This window comes from Phytophthora infestans, genomic scaffold (genome assembly GCF_000142945.1).
Source record: "Phytophthora infestans T30-4 supercont1.38 genomic scaffold, whole genome shotgun sequence".
NCBI classification, from domain to species: domain Eukaryota; phylum Oomycota; class Peronosporomycetes; order Peronosporales; family Peronosporaceae; genus Phytophthora; species Phytophthora infestans.
This window is the reverse complement of record NW_003303721.1, coordinates 639,581-665,105: the sequence shown is the minus strand read 5'-3', so window position 1 is coordinate 665,105 and position 25,525 is coordinate 639,581. Positions and strand designations below refer to the sequence as shown.

Genomic DNA, 25,525 nt, shown 5'->3' with positions numbered 1-25,525 from the left:
GCCAGTGTTGGTTACTAGTTGAGGCTTTTTCGGTATATTTTGCTGGAGATGGCGTCACCCCAGCTGCTGGATGCTGCGATTCGCAGCGATGGCGTCGTGCGAGAGACTCCGTACACACTGCTGTGCATGGTTGTGGCGGTGGAGAGGGCGAGTTCCTTGACAGCCGAGACATCAGGTGACTTATTCGACATCTACTTGAATGAGAGTGAAGTAACTCCGTTTGAGCGTGTGCTGCGGGCCGCAGACGAGGTTAGTTTGCAGAAGAATGCAACAAGAGGGAGAATTAAGCTGAAACGAGAGCGAAAAGCTCAAGACGATGACGAAGAAGAAGTGTCAGCTACCCAAGCGAGTTCAGTTCATGTTCAAGAAGACCTTAAGCGGCTAGTTCATTCAACGTCACACGTTGAGATACAAACAAAACTGAGAGAACAGATTGAGAATCTCAGACTTGCTGAGATCCGTGAATTCACTGGGGTTTTCATTCCCAAACACCTGCAGCTCACGACACTCGAAGAGAATCCACTCGAGTTCCGTCGCGACATACATGGCGTCGCTCAAATCTCGGGTATGTCTGGCTGGGTAGTTTTTTTTTACACCACAGTAAGCTAAGTGAGATGTTTTTGCGTTATGTAGGGCGAAATGTACTTGGAGAACACTTCGCCCCAATGTCCGATCCACTGCGCTTTCTCCATACCCACACAGTGCCAGACATTTTCAAGCGCATGAAGCGTGTAGTGCGCGATGACTTAAGCACTCGTAATAAGCGACGCATCGCCGCATTGAACGCCAAGGAGAGAGAACGCATGAAAGAGCTCGAACGACAAGGCATATTGTCACCAGAGCAGCAGCTCGAGGCAAAATTTGATCAACTACTTAATGCAAGCGTTGCGTAGCTGCTTTATTGTAGGTTTTGAACGCTTCTGATCAAACGTGCGGCTTGCTGTCGGTAACAAGGCCAAAACGTTACCATGGAAACCAAGGTCAACAGGTCAAAAACGGCTATGCAGTAATGTCCAGATCGAATAAAATATTTGACACTAAGTCAGCACCTTGTAGCGTGGAAGACACTTCTCCAATGGAGAGATGGCAGCAAGTGAGCCTGCGTTCGAAGTTCTACCACTTCTAGTCGGAAAGGGATTTATTGCAGTGTTGAGTTTAATGTACACCAATGTGAAGCTGGATTGGTAGTGTAAAACAGTTTGTCAGGACCTCACAGATGGTAGGTTGGAACACGAGCTCTCATTTTCAATGACAATTTCCACATGACAGACAAGTTGAAGACACTGGAATCCCTCATTTGAATGCCTTTCGAGGTGTGTAAAAAACACAGATAGATGTGGCGCACACGGTATCATTTTGGTTGGTCAGTAGCTTACCAGCCAATGCGAGGGTTTTCTAGTGGTATCCTCTCTTATCCGCTCTTTCTAACTTTCATATGCGGTAGTTTATCCTTACCAATTTGACGTTAAACATGCTTACAAGCCCGTGGCCAACTATTTAATCCGCATTTCAAGCTCCAACCGCTCGACACCAGCGGGTCTCACTTTCTGCTGACTGCTCTGCTTGGAACACCGTTTCGGGTGCGTTGCTGCTACAACCTTTGTCAATGGCTACAATGCCATACTGACCTCTTCGTTTTTCGTGACTCTAGCATCTGAGCATCCAGGAGGGAATAATGCAGCTCTTTGTGGAGACCCTATCGGGCTCCCCGCTCACGCTCAGCGTGGCGGCGGACGCCTCGGTGGCGTCAGTCAAGCAGGCCGTCGAGGACGTGGAGTACATCCAGAACTTCCGTCTGGTCTGCGCCGGCAAGCAGCTGACGAGCGGTTCGCTCGCTGACTACGCCGTCGGCGAGTGCGACACGCTCAAGATGCTGCTGTCTGTGAACGGTGGTATGCGTGCCAAGTGGCGCAAGAAACGTATGCGTCGTCTTCGCCGCAAGCGCCGAAAAATGCGCCAGCGCGCCAGATAAGCGTCGCGCAGCAGACTGTCGATGACTCGTCGTGTTGCTGAAGGGAATTTTAGTCAAGTAACAGAGTGATGGACAAGCTGAAGCAAAATGCTTTTTCAGGGTGGTTCGTGCACCAGATCAACAGCAGCAACTGCAAAATTTCTTCTGAGTTTGTCTCACTAGCACAGGACAACCAGACCGGGTTAAACTGAAATGGTAAAAATGGGCATCCAGTGGGATGGATGAAGTGGAAATTGTTGCTGTAATTGTTTTTCTTTGAGTATTCTTTTAATTTTGGCACGCAAAGATTTCGACAAAGTTTGTGTTGGGTGAGCAGCTGTCTCAATCGTAAAACAATCGGCAAGACGGCGGACTCAACATTGTTTTCCTAGCTACTAGCCGAGCGCCGCCGCTACGCGGCGGTAATTTAGGTTTACTTTAGATTTTTGCCTTCCCGCCTTCGCTTCGCTTCGGCGGGATAATTAGTCCAAATCCTCTGAGTCCCCCGTGTGCCTAAATCGACTTCTCTCATTTCATAAATCTGCGTTTCATTTGCTACAAAATGCTGAGTTCCCAGTAAGGCGTGAAAATATGTCTATCGGTACAAAAGACTGAGATCCTAGCATCATACTTACCATGCTCATAAACGATTACGCTAGTGATCTTGGCAAAGTCTCTTTATTGTTGTTGGCGATCACTGTACCTTAATCTTCCACCTGCACTTCAGTCTAAAAACGCTAAATAATATATTTAGTTTAGCGTCGTGCTCGATTTCACGGGCCGTTTCTGAAACCAAGATTGCAACAATGCAAAGAATATCTGTCCAGCTTGCATCAAATACCCGCTTGTACTGCCTGGATAAGCTTGTAATACACTGACTATTAGCCACTTTGCATACCAAACTCGCTCCTTTGAAAGAAAATTAAAAGTGTTACAGTTTGAATATTTAATAAAAATATTCAAGCTGTAGCATTTTCTTATGTATTAAAGTGTGTTCATTTTGTGCTGATTCAGAATTAGTCATTAGACACTCCAATCTGTGCCTGTTATGGTTATAGCCTTTGGATATAACGATGCGTCGCACGACGCCTTGCTGCTGTTGTTGTTGACGGCGGTATTTTTATTTGATACTTAAACGATGATTCCAGGATGGTTAAACGTAGATTAGGCTCTTAGTTGATTAACGTCTCTTTAAGGGCCTACTTATAATAACCATGATGTGTTTTTATCTTACCGCTGCATGTAAAACCTTATTCTACGCCCTTGTCGGGAACGCGTCTGCCTATTAAGAAGTATCAGAATTTTGTTGTTAAAGAAACGCTTAGGAAAATACAGTAGTAATTGTCATCAGCACATATAACTTCTTTTTGCTCACACGTCAATCTAAAACTATCTATCTTTGTGGATCAAGTGACAACGTTTAACAGTACAGCTTTGTTCTCACGGCCAGTCCACACGACCGGCTACTGCTGTACATATAACATGTACGATTTAGCAATACCAGAAACCCACTCAGATAGCTTATTAATGCTAATATTTTTACAATAAAAAATTGAAATTATCATTTTAGTCAGTGTAACTCGCAGATCCTACTAAGTACTGAGTATTGAGTATACTTAAACCATGTCCTCGGAAACACGCATGCTTACGTGTACGCTACATGTACCACCCTGCTCTCCGTTTAGTACTCAAATTTAAATGCATTATGAAAAGTATATAATATTAAAACGATGCCGCCTTCGGATAATGTATTAGCTTTGTGCAAATCCCCATATGTAAACTGGGAAACACATGCATTTATTGATGTCAACTACACATTCTAGTTTTAACCAATTAAGGCCACCTTCGCTGCGCTCGGCAGCCAGTAGGAATATTTAAATTATTTTATCCAATGATTTGTCCGGAAAAGCGTGACAGGCACGACAATTTAGTGTGACGGACAGACAGGTTGCTGCAGTAGATGTTTAAGACTAGCGGTCTGGGCGTCCGCTCCGCGGACGCTAGGGCATGGCTGGTTGGTGTAGAGAGGGCCGACTACCTCCGCTGCGCTGCGGTGGGCTTAGAATTTCTACTCAAAGCGAAGCAACATATCGTACTTGTATACTGTGATCTACTTATGCTACGTTCCAAAACAACACCGCACACAGTATCTATAGTGCTCACATGTTATGGTAGACATGACCAGGGTTTATCGTGATCTGCAAGATGAGCACCATCTTAGCCGGGAGGGTTTTGTCTATAATCTCATTTGAGCGCATAGCTCCCAAAATGTCACGAATCGGAGGCCGCGCGTGGTTGCAACCGCTAGTATATGCTGTACGGAAGACGGCTCAGTATCAATGATGCTACGAAACATGCGTAGATCGGTGAGGAATCCCAGTGTAGCTGAGCGTAAAAACGCCTACTCAATCATATTTCCATCTGCACGTCATCGCCGTGAGGCAGTCGACACATATCACCGATTGCGACGGTCGAATAGAGCAATGTTAATCAGCTCCGCGCGCGAAGTATCTTTTAGGATAGGTAGTTTTTGCCGATGGTCGCCACAAACATCGATATTATGCTTTGAAATTATTCTGCTGAGCTGTTTGTGATGTTACTGAAGGGTATTTCCACTATCTTCCGCATGAATTTATCTTACTTGCATAGCTGACGTACTTTCTGACTTATTGGCATAGCTACTGACTGACAAAGTGGCGTAAATCCTTTCCGACTGACATTATACTGGGTCCGATATGTACGACAAACATACGAAGATATATGGCTATCAGTTCGTAGTGAGGCTTAGACTTGATTTGAATAATAGTTCATGTACATTAGATGGAGTACTTTCGCTGCCTACTTATCCGCTCGGCGTGCTTTTTGATGTGTCCGTGCATATATCGCAAGGTCGTTAATGAGTGTATTTGCCACGCGCTCGTGATAGTTCAACCTATGCATGGGGTCACTGTTTCTTTATCGCTTCGTGTAATCGTGGTGCTAGCTTTCTGCGCCTACACTTCTGATGGATCAGTCTATATGCCCAGCGCGCCACTAACTGGACGTAGGTTATAACCGCGGTGATACAGGCAAGCTGACCGCGCGTATGTAGGTAGTAGTCAACGCGAAATATGCGCGCGGCGGGTACATCTTATAATCATTCGCGACTCAACCGGACTCTCGTCTCGACCATTATACACAGGAAACTAAAATACAGTACTGCGTACAGGCACATCGACTTGCGACGACACCTGTATGGTCAACACTACCATAGACGTGCTTGTGTCTATGTCGACAGCAACTTATTGGTCGGTGCATAGTGCTCACTCTATACTGAAGCTTACATTCGTGAGCGCACATTAGTGAAATATAAACTGTGAGGGTTGGTGGTACATATAGCATGGGTTTGCGTGTGCCAAGTGAGCAAGTGTACTTTCCATCTACGGTAACGCGTATGCAGATAGGAACGGCCAGCTCGCAAGGGTACACAGTAGACACCATGCGCTAATTATTATACGAAACGCGCTACACTCCGTAGATGCTTGGCAGCACCACAGTTAGTTTACCATATGTGCGGCCCCAAGCCTCGCGCCGCCCGCCAGTATACAAAATACAAAGATAAGCGGGGTAACGGGGGCAATAAGGATATACAAATTACTTGCTCTTCTGCTCGATGTAATTGGCGTTTCGGGCGGTCAGCTTGCGAGGGCGGCTGCGCCTCTTTTTCTTCTTGGGGTACCAGTCAGGACCCATCGCCTTCTTGACGTTCGCCAGGCTTTCCTGGCGGCGCACATCGGCCGAATCAGGTGGTGGGGGCTTTTCCTCCCAAAACTCAACCGCTTTTTGGGCCGTTCTCGCAGGCAATACAGCGCCGCACGATGTCCCGCCCGCTGATTGTACGGAATGCGTAGCCGTACTACAGCTTCCCGCAGCAGACGCAGCGCGCTCGGGGGTCCGTCGTAGACCGCTGCGGGTTCAGCAGAAGCGGGTCAATCTTCGCCTCGCATTGCTTGCACGTAGGGCCCTCCATTTTTCAAACTGTGCGTATGTTAGCAAAATATTTTGTTTTAACCAATTACTTGCGTCCAAATATTAGCCAATAGCTTGGAAATATAAGGCTGGTATTTATTATTTAGAAACATATTAAAAAGTTGATACTAACGTTTTGGCTTTGCTATAATATATTATTATCAGATTTCCAAACAAAAACATACTTTACATGCAATATAAATTGACTAAAACAACTATCTATCGTGCGCGCATGCATTCGTCGGGTTGGGTGCACGGGAGCAGATAGCGCAATGACCGTGCAGCCGCGCGCCTTCATTGCACGGTGGCAGTGGTGAGTGTCAGTGAAGTAAAAAAGATATATATTCGCAAAGTCGCTACAAAAAGCGCTGGTCGTGAAGTCTACTTTAATATTAAAAATACTATCGTCTCTACTTTAGAATGTGTGTGGAAAATAGCATCGCCGAGCTCTTACAAATGCGGTCTGTGAAGCTTATATTAATAATATTAATACTATTAATAATGTCTTTACTTGGAAAATAACATCCCTGAGCTCTTACAAAATACTGGTCTGTGAAGTCTACATTAATAATGACAAATATCTCTATGTGAGGTGTGTGCAGAGCTCTTAGAAAATAAAGTGGTTACTGTGCCCGATTTGCAGTACATACGACAGGTTTTGCGCAATAATCAAGTATCTGCTGGCTGTTTGCATCCAATCGATGCGTTTCGTGCTCGGCATAAATGTTTACCTTACGTCCAATCGCGAGGGCGATAGACGGTCTGATCGTGCGACAGATCCAGTCAGTGTCGCAGGTCGGTCGGTATTGCCCAATCAAGGCGCGAGTTAATTGCGTCACGCTTTTGGATATATTTGTAATTTTGGCATAGTTAGGTCGAGTCAGAAAGGTAGGCGCGGTCGGTAGGATGGGAGGAAACTGTATTACAAAGGCCGGGTGTAGCCATGCGAAAAGGCAGGCAAAAGCAGGAAGAGAGGAAAACGACGGACTGATTGACAGACGGACGGACGGACAGGCTGCAAGTTTAGGTGGCGGGAAACTAGCGCTCTGGGCGCCCGCTCCGCGGACGCTAGGGCATGGTTGGTTGGTGTAGAGAGGGCCGACCACCTCCGCTGCGCTGCGGTGGGCTTAGAATTTCTACTCGAAGCGAAGCAACATATAGTACATGTATACTGTGATCTACGTATATTATGCTCCAAAACAGCACCGCACACAGTATCCGTAGTGCTCACATGTTATTGTAGACATGACCAGGGTTTAACGTGATCTGCAAGAAGAGCACCGTCTTACCCGGGAAGTTCTTGTCTATAATCTCGTTTGAGCGCATTGCTCCCAAAATGACACGAATCGGAGGCGCGCGTGGTTGCAACGCTAATATATACTGTACGGAAGACGGGTCAGTATCAATGATGCTACGGAATATACGTTGATCGGTGAGGAATCCCAGTGTAGCTAGAGTAAGTACGCCTACTCAAACGTATTTTACTCATCTGCACGTCATCGCCGTGAGGCAGTCGACACATATCACCGATTGCGACGGTCGAATAGAGCAATGTTAATCAGCTCCGCGCGCGAAGTATCTTTTAGGATAGGTAGTATATGCCGATGGTCGCCACAAATATCAATATTATGCTTTGAAATTATTCTGCTGAGCTGTTTGTGAATGTAACCTATAGGGTATTTCCACTATCTTCCCGCATGCATTTATCCTAACTTGCATAGCTGACGTACTTTCTGCTTTATTTGTATAGCTTCTGACTGACAGAGTGGCGTAAATCCTTTCCGAGTGACATTATACTGGGTCCGATATGTACGACAAAAGGGCCTCGTCCACATCGGACGAAGAGGCACCACTGCGTGCACATTCTTTTGACCGGCTGCAACATACGAAGATATATGGCTGTAGCCAGAGTATCAGATCGTAGTTATGCTTAGACTTGATTTGAATAATAGTTCATGTACATTAGATGGAGTACTTTCGCTGCCTACTTATCCGCTCGGCGTGCTTTTTGATGTGTCCGTGCATATATCGCAAGGTCGTTAATGAGTGTATTTGCCACGCGCTCGTGATAGTTCAACCTATGCATGGGGTCACTGTTTCTTTATCGTACTTTTGCATCGTGGTGCTAGCTTTCTGCGCCTACACTTCTGATGGATCAGTCTATATGCCCAGCGCGCCACTAACTGGACGTAGGTTATAACCGCGGTGATACAGGCAAGCTGACCGCGCGTATGTAGGTAGTAGTCAACGCGAAATATGCGCGCGGCGGGTACATCTTATAATCATTCGCGACTCAACCGGAGTCTCGTCTCGACCATTATACACAGGAAACTAAAATACAGTACTGCGTACAGGCACATCGACTTGCGACGACACCTGTATGGTCAACACTACCATAGACGTGCTTGTGTCTATGTCGACAGCAACTTATTCGTCGGTGCATAGTGCTCACTCTATACTGAAGCTTACACTCGTGAGCGCACATTAATGAAATATACGCTGTGAGCGTTGGTGGTACAGATAGCATGGTTTTGCGTGTGCCCACGTGAGCGAGTGTACGTGCCATCTACGGTGACGCGTATGCGAATAGGAACCACCAACTTGCAGCGGTGCACAGTTGATTCCACGTCTAATTATTTTTTTAAGCGCGCTACGCTCTGTAGGTGCGTCAACACCATAGTCAGCTTACCGTATGTGCGGCCCCAAACCTCGAGCTGTAGTCCGGTCTATAAAATACACAAATAGGTGGGAAAACGGGGGCCTAAAAGAGTATATTTACCAACTACTTGCTCTTCTGCTGCTTCTTTTGCTCGATATACTTGGCGTTTCGGGCGGTTGGCTTGCGAGGGCGGCTGTGCCTCTTCTACTTCTAAGAATACCAGTCAGGACCCATCGTTTCGCCAGGCTTTCCTGGCGGCGCACTTCGGCCGAATTAGGTGGTGGAGGCTTTTCCTCCCAGAACTGAACCGCTTTTGGGCCGTTCTTGCAGGCAATACAGTGCCGCACGCTGCCCCGTCCGCTGATTGTACGGAACGCGTAACCGTACTGCAGCTTCCCGCAGCAGACACAGCGCGCCTGGGAATCCGTTGTGGGTTCTGCAGAAGCGGGTCAATCTTCGCCTCGCATTGCTTGCAGGTAGGGCCCACCATTTTGCAAACTGTGAGTATGTTAGCAAATTATATTGTTCTAACCAATTACTTGCGTCCAAATATTAGCCAATAGCACGGAAATATAATGCTGGTATATATTATTTAGAAACATATTAAAAAGTTGATATTTAATATTTTGGCTTTGCTATAATAGTACTTTTATCATATTTCCAAACAAATACATACTTTAAATGCAATATAAATTGACTAAGAGACTATGTATCGTGCGCGCTTGCATTCGTCGGGTGCGGTGCACGGGAGCAGATAGCGCAATGACCGTGCAGCCGCGCGCCTTTATTGCACGGTGGCAGTGGTGAGTGCCAGGTGAAGTAAAAAATGTTTATATATTCGCAGAGTCCCTACAAAAAGCGCTGGTCGTGAAGCCTACTTTAATATTAAAAAAATACTATCGTCTCTACTTTAGAAAGTCTGTGGAAAAAAGCATCGCCGAGCTCTTACAAATGCGGCCTGTGAAGCTTATATTAATAATATTAATACTATTGACCTTGTGACGTTCCAGGACCCTGCGGCTGCTTCAGCATCAACTGGTTCATTTGTTGAAGCTGCTGGAGCATCGGTGACTGCGTGGACGTCACGGCGCTCACGTTCCTCAGCGTCGTTCCACTATTCGCAAATGCGTCCTCTTCTTCCACAGGGAGGTTGCAGATTCTTGAACCGTAAAAAGGCGCATGCTTCCTGGATAGACGCAGCTAAGTTCGCGTTCGAAACGGCCCGCAGCTAGCGCTCTGGGCGCCCGCTCCGCGGACGCTAGGGCATGATTGGTTGGTGTAGAGAGGGCCGACCACCTCCGCTGCGCTGCGGTGGGCTTAGAATTTCTACTCAAAGCGAAGCAACATATAGTACATGTATACTGTGATCTACGTATATAATGCTCCAAAACAGAACCGCACACAGTATCCGTAGTGCTCACATGTTATTGTAGACATGACCAGGGTTTAACGTGATCTGCAAGAAGAGCACCGTCTTACCCGGGAAGTTCTTGTCTATAATCTCGTTTGAGCGCATTGCTCCCAAAATGACACGAATCGGAGGCGCGCGTGGTTGCAAAGCTAATATATGCTGTACGGAAGACGGCTCAGTATCAATGATGCTACGAAATATACGTTGATCGGTGAGGAATCCCAGTGTAGCTAGAGTAAGTACGCCTACTCAAACGTATTTTACCCATCTGCACGTCATCGCCGTGAGGCAGTCGACACATATCACCGATTGCGACGGTCGAATAGAGCAATGTTAATCAGCTCCGCGAGCGAAGTATCTTTTAGGATAGGTAGTATATGCCGATGGTCGCCACAAATATCAATATTATGCTTTGAAATTATTCTGCTGAGCTGTTTGTGATGTTACTGAAGGGTATTTCCACTATCTTCCGCATGCATTTATCTTACCTGCATAGCTGACGTACTTTCTGACTTATTTGTATAGCTACTGACTGACAGAGTGGCATAAATCCTTTCCGACTGACATTATACTGGGTCCGATATGTACGACAAAAGGCCTCGTCCAGATCGGACGAAGAGGCACCACTACGTGCACATTCTTTTGACCGGCTGCAACATACGAAGATATATGGCTGTAGGCAGAGTATCAGATCGTAGTGATGGTTAGACTTGAATTGAATAATAGTTCATGTACATTAGATGGAGTACTTTCGCTGCCTTCTTACCAGCTCGGCGTGCTATTTGATGTGTCCGTGCATATAGCGCGAGGTCGTTAATGAGTGTATTTGCCACGCGCTCGTGATACCCAACCTATGTATGGGGTCCCTGTTTTCTTATCGGTACTTTTGCATCGTGGTGCTAGCTTTCTGCGCCTACGCTTCTGATGGATCAGTCTATATGCCCAAGCGCGCCACTTACTGGACGTAGGTCATAACCGCGGTGATATAGGCAAGCTGACCGCGCGTATGTAGGTAGTAGTCAACGCGAAATATGCGCGCGGCGGGTACATCTTATAATCATTCGCGACTCAACCGGAGTCTCGTCTCGACCATTATACACAGGAAACTAAAATACAGTACTGCGTACAGGCACATCGACTTGCGACGACACCTGTATGGTCAACACTACCATAGACGTGCTTGTGTCTATGTCGACAGCAACTTATTCGTCGGTGCATAGTGCTCACTCTATACTGAAGCTTACACTCGTGAGCGCACATTAATGAAATATACGCTGTGAGCGTTGGTGGTACAGATAGCATGGTTTTGCGTGTGCCCACGTGAGCGAGTGTACGTGCCATCTACGGTGACGCGTATGCGAATAGGAACCACCAACTTGCAGCGGTGACAGTTGATTCCATGTGCTAATTATTATATGAAACGCGCTACGCTCTATAGGTGCGTCAACACTATTGGCAGCGCCATAGTCAGTTTACCGTATGTGCGTCTCCAAGCCTCGTACCGTCAGCGAGTATACAAATTACAAAAATAGGTAGGAAAATGTGAGTAAGTTAGCAATATATATTGTTTTAACCAATTACTTGCGTCAAAATATTAGCCAATCGCACGGTACTGTAAGGCTGGTATTTATTATTAGGGCAAAATATTAAAATGTTTTAAAATATTACTATTTGGATTAGCTTTAATATATTATTATCAGATTTCCAAACAAATACATACTTTACATGCAATAGAAGCTGACAAAAACAATTATCTATCGTGCCCGCATGCATTCGTCGGGTGGGGTGCACGGGAGCAGATAGCGCAATGCCCGTGCAGCCGCGCGCCTTCATTGCACGGTGGCAGTGGTGAGTGCCAGGTGAAGCAAAAAGATATATATTCGCAAAGTCCCTACAAAAAGCGCTGGTCGTGAAGCCTACTTTAATTTAAAAAAATACTATCGTCTCTACTTTAGAAAGTGTGTGGAAAATAGCATCGCTGAGCTCTTACAAATGCGGCCTGTGAAGCTTATTTTAATAGTACTAATACTATTAATATCGTCTTTACTTTGAAAAGTGTGTGAAAAATAACATCCCAGAGCTCTTACAAAATACTGGTCTGTGAAGGCTATATTAATAATAATAAATATTTTTATTTGAGAAGTGTGTAGAGCTCTTAGAAAATAAAGTGGTTACTGTGCCCGATTTGCAGTACATACGACAGGTTTTGCGCAATAATCAAGTATCTGCGCAGCTCGCCTGGCCGTTTGCAGCCAATCGATGTGTTTCATTCTCGGCAGAAATGTTTACCTTACGTCCAATCGCGAGGGCGAGAGGCGGTCTGATCGTGCGACAGATCCAGTCAGTGTCGCAGGTCAGCAGGTATTGACCAATCAGGGCGCGAGCTAATTGTGTCCGCTTTTTGGCCATATTTGTAATTTAGGCATAGTTAAGTCGAGTCAGAAGATAGGCGCGGTCGGTAGGATGGGAGAATCCTGTATAAGACAGACCGGGTGTAGCCATGCGGAAAGGCAGGTCAAAGCAGGAAGACAGGGAGTGCGACGGACGGATTGACAGACGGACGGACAGACAGACAGACCGACAGGCTGCAAGTTTAGGTGGCGGAAACTAGCGCTCTGGGCGCCCCGCTTCCGCGAACGCTAGAGCATGGATGGATGGTGTAGTGTGGGCTGTCCCTCCGCTGCGCTGCGGTGGGCTTAGAATTTCTACTTGGACCGAAGCTACATATAATATAAGTATGGTGTGATCTACTAATGTTACTGTACGTTCCAAAACAACACCGCACACAGTATCCTTAATGATCACATGTTATGGTAGACACGACCAGGGTTTAACGTGATCTGCAAGAAGAGCACCATCTTACCCGGAAAGGTTCTGTCTATAATCTCGTTTGAGCGCATTGCTCCCAAAATGACACGAATCGGAGGCGCGCGTGGCTGCAAAGCTAATATATGCTGTTCAGAAGACGGGTCAGTATCAATGATGCTTCGAAATTGGCATACATCGGTGAGGAATCCCAGGTTACCTGGAGTAAATACCCTACTCAAACATCTTACCATCTGCACGCAGGCAGTCGACACCGTATCTTTGATTGCGACGGTCTATTAGAGCACGGTTTGGTCGGCTCCTCGCGTGAGGTATCTTTTTTCAGGTAGTATTTGCCGATGGTCGCCACAAACACCAATATTATGCCTTGAAATTGTTCCGCTGAACTCTTTATGATATTACTGAAGGGCAATCCACTATCTTCCGCATACATTGATCTTACGTGCATAGCTGACGTTCTTACTGGCTTATTTCCGTAGCTACTGACGGACAGAGTGGCGTAGATCCTTTCCGAGTGGCATTTACTGGTTCCGATATGTATGCCGAACATAGGAGGCCAGATGACTGTAGGATGATTATCTGATCGTATACATCTTAGACTTGAATCGAATAGTAGCTCATGTACATTAAATGAAGTACTTTCGCTGCCTACTTATCAACTCGGCGTGCTTTTTATGTGTCCGGTCCTTATCCCGCAAGGTGTATATACCCACGTGCTCGTGATAGCCAGAACATATGCATAGGGCCACTGTCGCTTTTCTCGGTGCATTTGCGTCGTCGTGCTGGCTTTACTGTGCCTACGCTTTCTGATGTATCAGTCTATATGACCCAAGCAGGTCACCAACGGGTCACATGCCATACTGCAGCGATACAGGTATGCTGAACGCGCGTCTGCTAGCAGTAGCCAACGCGATATATACGCGCGAGGTGGGCACACCTTATAGTCATCCGCGACTCAACCGAGCTCTTATTTCGGTCATTATGGGCAGGGCACTAAAGTACAGTACTGCTTACAGCCACACCGACTTGCCACGTCCATCTGTACGGTCTGCACTGTCACGCAGTGGTAGTATCTATGTAAACAGCAGCTCATTCGTCGCACGTAGTTCCCACTCAATACTGTGGTTTAAATTGTGAGCGCTATAAGAGCTGATGGTACAGATAACATGGTTTTGCGTGTGCCCACGTGAGCGAGGGTACGTGCCATCTACGGTGACGCGTATACAGATAGGGACGGCCAGCTTGCCGAGGTACACAGTACATACCTCGTGCTAGTTATTATATGAAACGCGCTACGCTCTATAGGTGCGTCAACACGCCTGGTAGCGCCACAGTCAGCTTACAGTATGTGCGACCCCAAGCCTTGCACCGTCAGCCAGTATACAAAACTATGCGGGGTAAGGGGATATAAGGATGTATATCCAAATCACCTGCTCTTCTGCTTCTTCTTTTGCTCAATGTACCTGACGTTTCGGGCGGTCAGCTTGCGAGGGCGGCTGTGTCTATTTTGCTTCTTGAGGGCCCATCACCTTCTCGACGTTTGGCAGGCTTTCCTGGCGGCGCACTTCGGTCGAATCAGTGGGGGCTTTTCCTCCCAGAACTCAACCGCTATTGGGCCGTTCTCGCAGGCAATACAGCGCCGCACGATGTCCCGCTAGCTGATTCTACGGAATGTGTAGCCGTACTGCAGCTTCCCGCAGCAGACGCAGCACGCCCAGGAATCCGTCGTAGACCGCTGCGGGCTCAGCAGAAGCGGGTCAATCTTCGCCTCGCATTGCTTGCACGTAGGGCCCACCATTTTGCACACTGTGAGTAAGTTAGTAAATTTTATTTCTTTAATCAATTACTTGCGTCCAAACATTAGTCAATAGCAAGGAAAAATAAGGCTGGTATCTATTATTTACAATTATTAAAAAATGATTTTTAAAATTTTGGTTTTGCTATACTAATACTTTTATCATATTTTCAAACAAATACATACTTTACAGGCAATAAAAGTGACTAAAAGACTAATGTACCGTGCGCGCATGCATTCGTCGGGTGCAGTGCACGGGAGCAGATAGCGCAATGACCGTGCAGCCGCGCGCCTTCATTGCACGGTGGCAGTTGTGAGTGCCAAGTGAAGTAAAAAGATATATATTCGCAAAGTCCCTAGAAGAAGCGCTGGTCGTGAAGCCTACTTTAGTATTAAAAAATACAATCGTCTCTACTTTAGAAAGTCTGTGGAAAATAGCATCGCCGAGCTCTTACAAATGCGGCCTGTGAAGCCTATATTAGTAATATTAATACTATTAATAATGTCTTTACTTTGAAAAGTGTGTGGAAAATAACATCCCTGAGCTCTTACAAAATACTGGTCTGTGAAGTCTACATTAATAATAATAAATATCTCTATGTGAGATGTGTGCAGAGCTCTTAGAAAATAAAGTGGTTAGTGTGCCCGATTTGCAGTACATTTTTTGCGTCGCTGAATGTCAATAATCAAGTATCTGCTGGCTGTTTGCAACCAATCGATGCGTTTCGTGCTCGGCAGAAATATTTACCTTACGTCCAATCGCGAGGGCGATAGACGGTCTGATCGTGCGACAGATCCAGTCAGTGTCGCAGGTCGGCAGGTATTGCCCAATCAGGGCGCGATTTAATTGTGTCACGCTTTTGGATATATTTGTAATTTTAGCATAGTTAGGTCGAGTCAGAAAGGTAGGCGCGGTCGGTAGGATAGGTGGAAACTGTATAAGACAGGCCGAGTGTAGCCATGCGAAAAGGCAGGAAAAAGCAGCAAGACGGGGAATGCGACGGACTGACGGACGGACAGACCGACAGGTTACAAGGTTAGAAGCGGGGAGACTAGCGCTCTGGGCGCCCGCTCCGCGGACGCTAGGGCATGGTTGGTTGGTGTAGAGAGAGCTGACCTCCTCCGCTGCGCTACGGCGGATGAAAGAACATTCTGAAATCAAAGCTAAATGTATTATCTGCATTACGTGCCCTACCAAGTCCGCGTCCCAAAGATCTCCCTGTACACAATATTGTTGGTGTGTACGTTCCCGTCCTCATCGATGGCCTCTGGATCCACCGCAATCTTGATCGCCTTCCTTGAAGTCACTCTCGACAACGCCACATAAAGCTGCCCATGTGCGAAGACCGGTGATTCCAAGTAGATACCCACGTGGTGGATCGATTGTCCTTGGGCCTTGTTGATAGTCATGGCAAACGCTGGAACCACGGGGAACTGCTTACGCTTGAGTTTGAACGGGAACTCCTTGTCATCGTCCTCACTATAAAAGACGATCCGAGGAATGAACACCTTCTTACCCTTGAACGGCCCGGACATAATGCTGGCCTCGATGCTTCTCTCGCGCAGTGACACAACCCGAAGCCGCGTTCCATTGCAAAGTCCTGCGTCGCTATTCAGGTTTCTAATCATGATGATAGGTGTTCCAACCTTCAGAACAATCCTGTGCGGAGGGATACCGGAGAAGTTAAGAGAGTTCAAGAACTCCTGCTCAAACATGTTTGCGTCCGCGACCCCTTCGAGGCTGTCCACCGAGAGATACTCCTTCGTTTCACCCGATAGCCGTTCCGCAACCATGTCGTTGATACGCCGAACACTTGCATTTGTGGGGGCTAGTATGGCCCGCTCAACGAAGTATTCATCGGGTAAATTCTCAGTATCAACGCCCGGGTACACCGCATCTATCAAGGCGTTGACATTGCGGACTCGTCGGTCTTCTTCAACTTCGTCCAAGTCTCGCTCGTGCTCCTCGTCCGCCGGAGGTAGTAGCCTGAAACTTGGGGGAGGCTCCATATCCGCGTCTTCTTCATCAGAGGTAATTTGTTGTACCCGTCGTTCTGGGATGATACACATGTCGCGTGGAAGGCATATGTCGCCATCACCGATCTCATGGTTGACTGGATAACGGCCTTCTCCGATTTGAAGTAAAAATTCAGAGAACTCTGCTAGCTCAGCCGCACTGGCCGCGTCTGGGGCGGTGCGGACACGCATGTTCTCGGTCAGCCGCACTTGACGCAAATGCTCCCATAGCGGGGAAGACTTAAAGCAAGCTTGAATCGTCTCCGCACGCGTAGCATCCTTCAGTACAGGTAGAATCTGGCGGTGATCACCGCTGAACACCATTACCTTTCCACCGAACGGCTCCAGCTCGTTCTTCATGATATCCCGAAGCGACCTGTCAACAGCCTCAAAGCAAGCTCGGTTCATCATCGGCGCTTCGTCCCAAATGATCAAACTCGCGCTACGAATCAATTCGGCTTTTTGGCTCTGCCATGAAAGGCTGCACGTCGACGTCTCTGTTAGTTTGAGGGGAATCCGGAACGTTGAATGCGCGGTATGACCTCCAGTTAACAGAGTGGCTGCAATCCCACTCGATGCAACCGCGATGGCAACCTTACGTTGCATCCGAACGTGAGCGAGTATTTGCTCGAGTAGAAACGATTTTCCTGTTCCACCCGGACCATCCAAAAAGAAAAGCTTCTCCCCTCCAACCGGTCTGCTCACAGCAGCAATAACTTGGTCAAAAATATCCCTCTGGTTGCTGTTCAAGTGGTCTGCCTGCTCCGCAACATGCTCCAGTTCGTTTTGGGGGTACGCGTCAATCTCTTGCTGGACAACATCAACAGACGCTGAATCCGGGTCGTCTACTTGAGCGGATACATCGTCGTAATCGGCTAGCAGAGGAAGGCCGTACATGTCGAGGGACTTTTGGTTCGAAACCAAGTAATCAGCCAAGTTCTTCAACGCCTTGTACTCCGCCATTCGAAGACGCACCTCCTCTTCGCGTACATTATGCAGGTCTGCGTCTCTTTCCTCAATGCTTCGTGCGTGATCCTCTGACATATCCTTCTTGAACCTATCCCATAGATCTTTGGCATTACCAGGCATCGAGTAAACCAAAATGATGCCGAAGAGTTGGCGTAGCTGGTACGGCATCTTGACCTCGGCGGCTTCGCGTAAGCAATGTATCCACTCGTCGTCATTTTCCAAATACCCAAGCGCCAAAGCGGCTTGCTGATATGTAGGATGTTCCGTACCATCAACCGTTCGAAGATCCGCAAAGGACTTAGGCGAGCGTCGGTTACACAGGAGAAGTCGCAAGTAGAAGCGTTCCGGGTCCTGCGGAGATACGTGTACCAAGCGTCCCAGAGAAGCAACGTACTTCTTGTACGGTTCCCACGTCTTGTGTTCCGTCCACCTGTACTTCCGCGGTACATCCTTGTACAGTAGATTGACCGTAGCTTCTGGGTTACGCGCGCACAGCTTGAAAAAATCCGTCAGCATTGATCTGTCCCCGCGGTTAATCAAGTTGTGAAGATGGGGGGTCGTCGCTTGGTCGCGATAAGCAACCATGCTCATTCTTTCCAAGTGGATAGGTAGCGTCACGACAGAATGTGTTGATCCTTGTGTTGGATGCATGAATAGCCGCATGCAAGCTTCTACCGGAGAAATATACCTCCCAAGGAGATACTGAAGAATTTCGTTCGCCCGAATTTCTTCGCCTTCAATCGTGATTGTCGTCATGTCCGAGCCCTTGTAGACGTACTTGTAGATGTACTTGATGGCCTTGTTCGTGACACAAACCTCGACGTTAATGTGGCAGTTGTATTTCTGCGACAGGAACGGATTGTAGGGGACCACCCATTGATTGATGGTCGCGTTGTCCCATACTTTCCCCTTATGGCACAGAATTCCATCCGGACGGCGACCACGCTTATACGTGGGGTATTTGTCGGGGGTCATCACCGTTTCGTCCGCGAGCGCCTTTGGGAACTTCTTGGAACACCTTCCGTTCTTTATACACGGGCAGCTCGGGTTCTGTTGACCACAGGGTCCATGCAGCATATTAGAAATCACCGTATCGTACAGCTCGGGGTACTTCTCTTTATCCGGGAGCTCCGAGGACACCAGCTTATCGACGTCTTCCTTGGTAGTGGGCTTGTCCTCCGGACGCAGGATAAGGAGTATGTGGGCGTGGGGAAGACCACGCTTCTGATATTCCACTACATGGACTCGAGCGGCTTGAATCCCCAGCACACCCTCATCGAGATCCTTGTTAAGAGCTTTTAGTTTCTCCATGAACACGCGGGCCACGATGTCCGGTCGGTCGGATGCCTTTTCCCCACGGCGTAAGTTTTCCTTGATCTCAGGCCAGTTCGGGTTGCATGTCATCGTAATGAACAGGTTCGGGGCTCCTGTTTCACGGACGATAGCCATGGCATCCAAGAAGCGTTGGTACATGTAGCGGGGACCACCTGTAAACTTCGGAGGTATAATTATCTTGCGTCCAACCTCACCCGCATCTGGCTCCGCCGACTCCTGCTCCGTATAATTCCCACGCCGAGTCCTACGTATGGCCGCCTCGTCGTCAGCTGCCATTCTGTGGATTTCAACAGACTCGCCACGCAACGCGTCCGTGAGTCCCTGGAGGGTTTCCAATCGATACTGGAGCTGGTTCTTCTTGATGAAGCGCAGGCGCTCTTGTTCGCATTTGGCCCATTGGTCAACGCAGTATTGCTGCGTCAGTCGCCCACCGCGCAGGATAAGCGAATTACTAACCGTCCGGTCGTAAAGCAGATACGCCTCATATTCCCGAACGGACATGGTTAAGGGGTCACCGTGGCGATCGACGGGATTACCAACGTAGGGGATATCGTAAGTCCAGCCATTATCCCCGTACGGAAACAGTAGAGGGTACTGCAGCGGGTCGTAGGTAACGCTCGTCTCAAAGATGCGCTTGAAACCTCCTCCTGTCGTGTGTAGGATTATATCCCGATGTTCAGCCGCGTTTGTATCGATCACAACGGCTGCCACCTCCGATGCCGTTGGGGTGTTATGCGTACCCGGATTCGCATTCCGTGTCACGTGCAGACGCAGCTTAAGGTGATCCCCCTCCGGAAGAAAATTACTCAAGGCTAACGACGGGTCATGGTCATCAACGTATTCCCCTGCCGAGCGGCGTCGTTCGTGCTCCCTGATGGCTGCTGCATACGCATCCCAACCACGATCTATCAAAAATCTACGCGCGTTGATAAATTCTTGTGTATACGGGTTGTGCGCCACCATCATCTGGTCAATTGTTTCCATAACGGCGCGATCGAGGCCTTGCGTCATGTTCATACGGCTTCGCACACGTGCATCCATGTCTGGATCGTTAAAGTAAACTTGGGCATACATGGAGCGACCGAAGGTAGGAGGTAGTAACGATCCCATGCGATGACACACTGACCCTTGTACACGGAAGTTGTAGACACCATTCCGTGTCACGCTTTCGTCAACGCTTAGAGGCCGAGACCGCGAAGCTCCCATGGACGTAAAAGCGAATACGTTGTTGTAGGCCCGGATTGACCGCATGAAAGTCGGGTTTTCGAAAAGTGTTAGAAGCGCATCAGGGGCTGTTCGCGAAGTCGGAACGAACACCAGTCCGTTACGACAACAGCATCCGTCTGTCTCTTGCGGAAACTTCCAAGTGTTGCAGTAGTGACAAACTCGCTCGTTCTCCCCGTTGTCGTCAGTGTAACGCGTGAAGTAGTGGCGCCCCCCGGAAACGCTGGAAGGGTCAAAACTTTCGTGGTGTGCGAGGCCCTTCTTATACTGCCGAGACCGCCGGCGGAACCGCTCGTGCTCTTTTCGCTGATCCCTTTGTTCTTCCGTCATGGCTTCTCTTCGAGCTCTGTGCGCGGCTGCGTCCCGATCACGCTCTGCTTGACGCTGCTCATACGTCATGTCCCCTCTGTGGTCTCTCCGTGAAGCCGTATTTTGATCGCGCTCAGATTGGCGCTGCTCATACGCCATGCCCCCTCTGTGGTCTCTCCGTGAAGCCGTATTTTGATCGCGCTCAGATTGACGCTGCTCATCTGACATGCCTTCCCGGCGAGCTTCGTGCTCCACTGCATCGCGAATCCTTGCATTTTGACTGGCCTCCTCTGGTCTTGTGGCTCTGTGGTTGGCTTGCGCGTCGCGGCTATATGCTCGATGAACCGAGAGGTCTTCTGGCTCCAGTCGAATCCGTCGGACCCTCGCTTGTTCGGCATTTCGGCCGCGGTCTCGAATAGCCTGGGATTCGGATCTGTTAGCTCTGCGTATGCGCTTTCTCTCCGCGTCTTTCTCTCGTGCCCGTTGTTTTTGTGAGCTCGTCATAGCAGCTCGCCTGACGCGGGCTCTTTCTGCATCACGCGCACGTGTAGCTGCTGCGCTATCGTCGACCGTAGGTCCTGACATTCCAATCTGAAAGTCGTGGGTATCGTGTTGCCTGTCGCGACGCGTCTCCTCCTCGAATCGTCGTTGATACTCCGCAGGATCGTCTTCTTCCGTTTTCTCCTCACGCTCTACCGCCGGACCAGAAGCTCTCATCTGTCCGGATTCAGTTGGTGCTGGGGTTTTAACTAACTCGAGCTGCTCCAATTCTTGGATTGCCTTGCGGTAGCGGGCCTCTGCGCTACGAAGCCTCTGTTTACGGAGATGTCTTTCACTCTTCGTGGGATTGGGATGCGTTCTCACGCCGGGCTCGTTGTACGCGATCATCTAGTTCCTCGCGGGTAATTCTAATCATTGAACAGAGTTAGTCGAGTTAATTGTACAGCAAAGCCCGCTACTCAGTTGTTGGGAAACCTTTTCCTTTTCCTCGGGGCTCTTGCCATGGCCTCGTATCTTGAGCTGGACTGTCGCCTGATTTAGACAGAACAAAATCACATTGGCTGTTAGACTCGAAAGTCTAAGTGCACTGGGAGCTACTTTACAGCTATTTCATGAATATAAGCACCAGAACATGGACACAGCAGCTTAAGCAACGTGGTATTCGAATAGAACCCCGAACTTTCCTTTCCAGTACTAATCCAGAAGCCCTCTGTGAATAGAACACACCACTGTCATTTCCATCCCGGCTCCTCGGATTACAAACAACTTAGGGGTATCGTCACTCTAGGGGGCTTGTTGGTCCAGTCAGCTTTTGCTTAGGCCCTCCCCTTGGCCGACGTGTTACAGCCCTCAGCTCACGTTCCGCGGGCCCAAATTACCTTGCACCGCTGTGGACCAAGCAGCTGTACATGCTAATTCAGACGCCGCATCGCGCTGTTGCCTCTTGGGTACGTCAAAGCTGTTGCCTCATCCCTGTTGAGTGGTTGCCCAGGTCTGTTCGATACCGTCCAGCCCTTCAGGTCATATCCGTAGTATGCACAGGGTGTCCGAGAACGACCCAGCCCCTCACGGGGCTCACACAGTTCCGAAAATGCTCTAAAACTGTCTATTATGACGCTATGCTATCTAAGTGTACAGGCGCGGGAATCACTCATGCTCTTAAAGTGTTTTTTTGTCTTGATCTCTTGTTCTTGAGCTGTCCTTGCACTTGGTCTTGGGCTCCTTGCTCTTGTGAGACCGACTGCTGCATTCCTTTCCGTCCCGCCAGAAGTGCTCTCGCAAAGTGTGTTTTGATGTGGGAGCTCACACTTTAAGAGCACCTCTGTATTGCGGGACTGTAACGATTCTTCCGCATGTGGCTGCAACTTCGGTTTGGCCAATTGGCAGCACGCGCCACTCGCTTTTGGAGCGTGGACACTCGCGGTGGGTCTAGGACCCCTAGGCGCGTGCATGGTGGTAGACGCTCCCAGTCACACCCACCCCAACCTGATTGCTATCGCTACCAACTGCCATACCACTTTGGAGTCTCGGGGCAAGCCTCAGACTGTATCCTGAGAGGTCTCTCTTGAATATATAGTAGGGCAAGGAGCCCCACGCCCGTACATACATGCATATACATCTAAAACTACCCTACTGCTATTATACAGCCAGCGCACCTTGTCCTCTCCGCGCCGTCGCTCAAAAATCCGATTTTGTGTTTTGAATGAAAAGTGAGTCGAAAAATATTGCCCAATCAGGGCGCGAGTTAATTGTGTCACGCTTTTGGATATAATTGTAATTTTGGCATAGTGAGGTCGAGTCAGAAAGATAGGCGCGGTCGGTACGATGGAAAAAACTCTATTGGAAAGGCCGAGTGTAGCCATGCGAAAAGGCAGGAAAAAGCAGCAAGAAAGGAACCGGACGGACTTATTGACAGACGGACGGACAGACACGCTGCAAGGTTAGGTGGCGGGAAATGGGTAAATTTTGTTGTGGTGTGGCTAAGGCAGGTGTACCATCGAAATGGTACATTTACCAAGCGCATGCCACCCTCAGTAGTACTACGTAGTATTTGTTAAGTGCTCGATTACTATGCGTGCGAATGAAAGGGTGCAAGCTTTGCTCGCCTATGTGCTGCACAATTGTGACTTTCCTTTAGTTATTAATAAGCACCTCAAAGTAGTCATTCTTTCTAAAATTTGTACTTAGGTACTTCATAATTCGAGGGTGGGAATGAGAGTTTTTTTTACATTGGCTTATAAGTAATCGGGAACCGATATTTTAATCTTGTTCCATGCAAGAGCTGGGATTACTGTACTACCGGAGCGGTACCTTGGCAATTGATGCTGTCATTTCACAAAATTTCACAATACCGGTATCCTGGATACTATCCATGGATATTACTGAGACGGCTCGTTCGAGTGTCACAATAATCATGTTCCCTTGAGACGTTTCGGGCGATATCGTCCTTGCATTACAGGAGGTATCATTCACCTATTGTACATGGAGAACGTAGCGCCTAGTGCAAATGCTGTCGAGTACAAGCCCGGAGAATGTTGATTTTGATGACCTTGTACTCAGTCGGAGCACTCTGGCAAATGGTACGATGAGCGACAGAGGGCAGCCAAAACGCGGATATATACATGCCGAGGCAGACGCCCTTAGTAGCGACAACACAGGGCAGAGGGCAGCGTCGGGGCCAATTTCATCGAAGGAGAACTGCACGCTGCTTGAGGACTTGGCCATACTAGTCGATACGGACCAGCCGGTGACACTCGAAACTTTCCGCAGACGATCTTCTACCGGAAGGGGCAGCGTCGACAACATCAAGACGCCGCTGTATTCTCAATTGAGACCGTCGGGGGATGAGGCGGCGCCTGGATCCAGGACATCAGAAGACAGAGGTGACAAAGTGTACGATGGATACAGTGACGTCGATGACAGGGCCTTGGATACCGAATTGCTGGAAGCGTATATTGGTTATTGCAAATCGGTCGATCACGAGCCGAACATCCAGGTCGAACCGGGGGGGATAGCGGATGGAATATTAAATGCTAGAGGAAATCGCTCCAATGCCCCAGACTCGACATACAATCAAGAGAGGTCAAGTGTTCGGGAGCATTCACGTTTTTGGACAAAGTACATTGGCACAAGATACAGCAAACGTCGCGGGTGTACGCAGTTCTGGGCGTGGCTGCTTATCGGTGTCGGTGTGTTACTTTGGTTGGGTATCTCACTCTCTTCCTTGGAGCTCAACGAGGTGCTGCACTTGGATGCATTCACGGTAAAGAACGTCCGAGGTACCGAAGACTTCACGTTCCTCCATTTCCTCGAAGAAGTCGACTTTCACCTTACGTACACCGTCGAAACTCCGAATCCAGCCACTAGTACAAATGCGAACTCTTCGTATTTCAATGCTCTATTACTTAATGAGTATGAATACGAGCACTACGTTGACGGAGAGCCATTCGAGTATATTTCTGCTGGCTCCAAGATACGAACAACGTACGCATACTTGCCCAACACGTACATTGACAACACCATCAAAGAAACAATGTACTTCGTCGTGCAGCCATGCTTTTTGGAGCGAAATCCGACGGTCGATTATTGCAATACTAGGCAATTACCTACCAGTGTGAGCTCGAGTGAGAAAATCTACGATCTCGATCAGAAGAAAAAGATGAAGAGCAGGGCAGTGTGGGGACATTTCAACATCACAAACATGTCGGTAAATCCGATGCCTGTAGCTTGCAGCTCGTCCGGATGGCTCGGTGGGGCCTACCTTCTTCTCTTTTTACCATATTTAGTGATTACGCTATTTGGACTTCGCGTTTTCCAAATGATTCGTCATTGCGAAAACTGGAAGAAAAACATGAGAGAGCCTACGTACACAGTCTGGAGGCGATGAGTCAGCATTTTGTGCAGTCTTACAGAATCACGCACAGTCTTACACAGTCCGGTGTCCTTTGTGGTGGATAGCCTCACCATGTGTTGGATAGCACAACCATGTGAACGTCAGAATTCACTCCAGAGACGAAGCTCTTTGCCAGCCGGCACTCACGTTTCTCTTCATAGACGACGAGGACAGTGCAATAGAGCGTACGGCACGACCAGAAAGGCGCGAGCCCGTGCCTAAAAAACTCGATCTCGTCAAATTGGCAAAGACTTAGGCAAATACAACACAGATCTCCAACGCGGTGATTTTCACGAAGTACGTACACGGCCAACTTAAAATCACATTAGTCAGACTTAGCAGCAATTACACAAATGTGGAACCTGAGCTTACATTGAGCTTAATATATGGCTAATGAAATGTGGAACCTGAGCTTACATTGAGCTTAATATATGGCTAATGAAACGGTATCGGAAGTACTGCATCGCTATGGTAGATTCTGACGCCGATTCGGACCCCACTACAGCGACGTCTAGCAGAAGCATCTCGAAAAACATGATCACGAAGACGCCACAGTTGTAGGAATCGACCTGCGTCATCCATTCGAGTTGCTTGAACCTGTACCGCTTTGGGGACGGGGGCTGTGGTAA

The 25,525-nt window shown here is 48.3% G+C and overlaps 3 protein-coding genes across 3 annotated transcripts; all 3 read left to right on the top strand.

Annotated features, from left to right (window-relative positions):
• Positions 1-20: 20 nt before the first annotated feature.
• PITG_15070 (uncharacterized protein) lies at positions 21-893 on the top strand (the record flags this gene model as incomplete). Its single annotated transcript, XM_002898196.1, has 2 exons — positions 21-565; positions 634-893. 2 exons carry the CDS (start codon positions 49-51, stop codon positions 891-893), a joined length of 777 nt encoding a protein of 258 aa, XP_002898242.1.
• A 323-nt stretch (positions 894-1,216) lies between these two features.
• On the top strand, positions 1,217-2,222 carry PITG_15069 (uncharacterized protein; the record flags this gene model as incomplete). Its single annotated transcript, XM_002898195.1, has 2 exons — positions 1,217-1,219; positions 1,652-2,222. The coding sequence occupies 2 exons, from the start codon at positions 1,217-1,219 to the stop codon at positions 1,970-1,972; spliced, it is 324 nt and encodes a 107-aa protein (XP_002898241.1).
• A 21,266-nt stretch (positions 2,223-23,488) lies between these two features.
• PITG_15067 (uncharacterized protein) lies at positions 23,489-25,457 on the top strand (the record flags this gene model as incomplete). The annotated part of the gene is made up of 3 exons (XM_002898194.1): positions 23,489-24,710; positions 25,033-25,081; positions 25,372-25,457. 3 exons carry the CDS (start codon positions 23,589-23,591, stop codon positions 25,455-25,457), a joined length of 1,257 nt encoding a protein of 418 aa, XP_002898240.1.
• Positions 25,458-25,525: the final 68 nt, after the last annotated feature.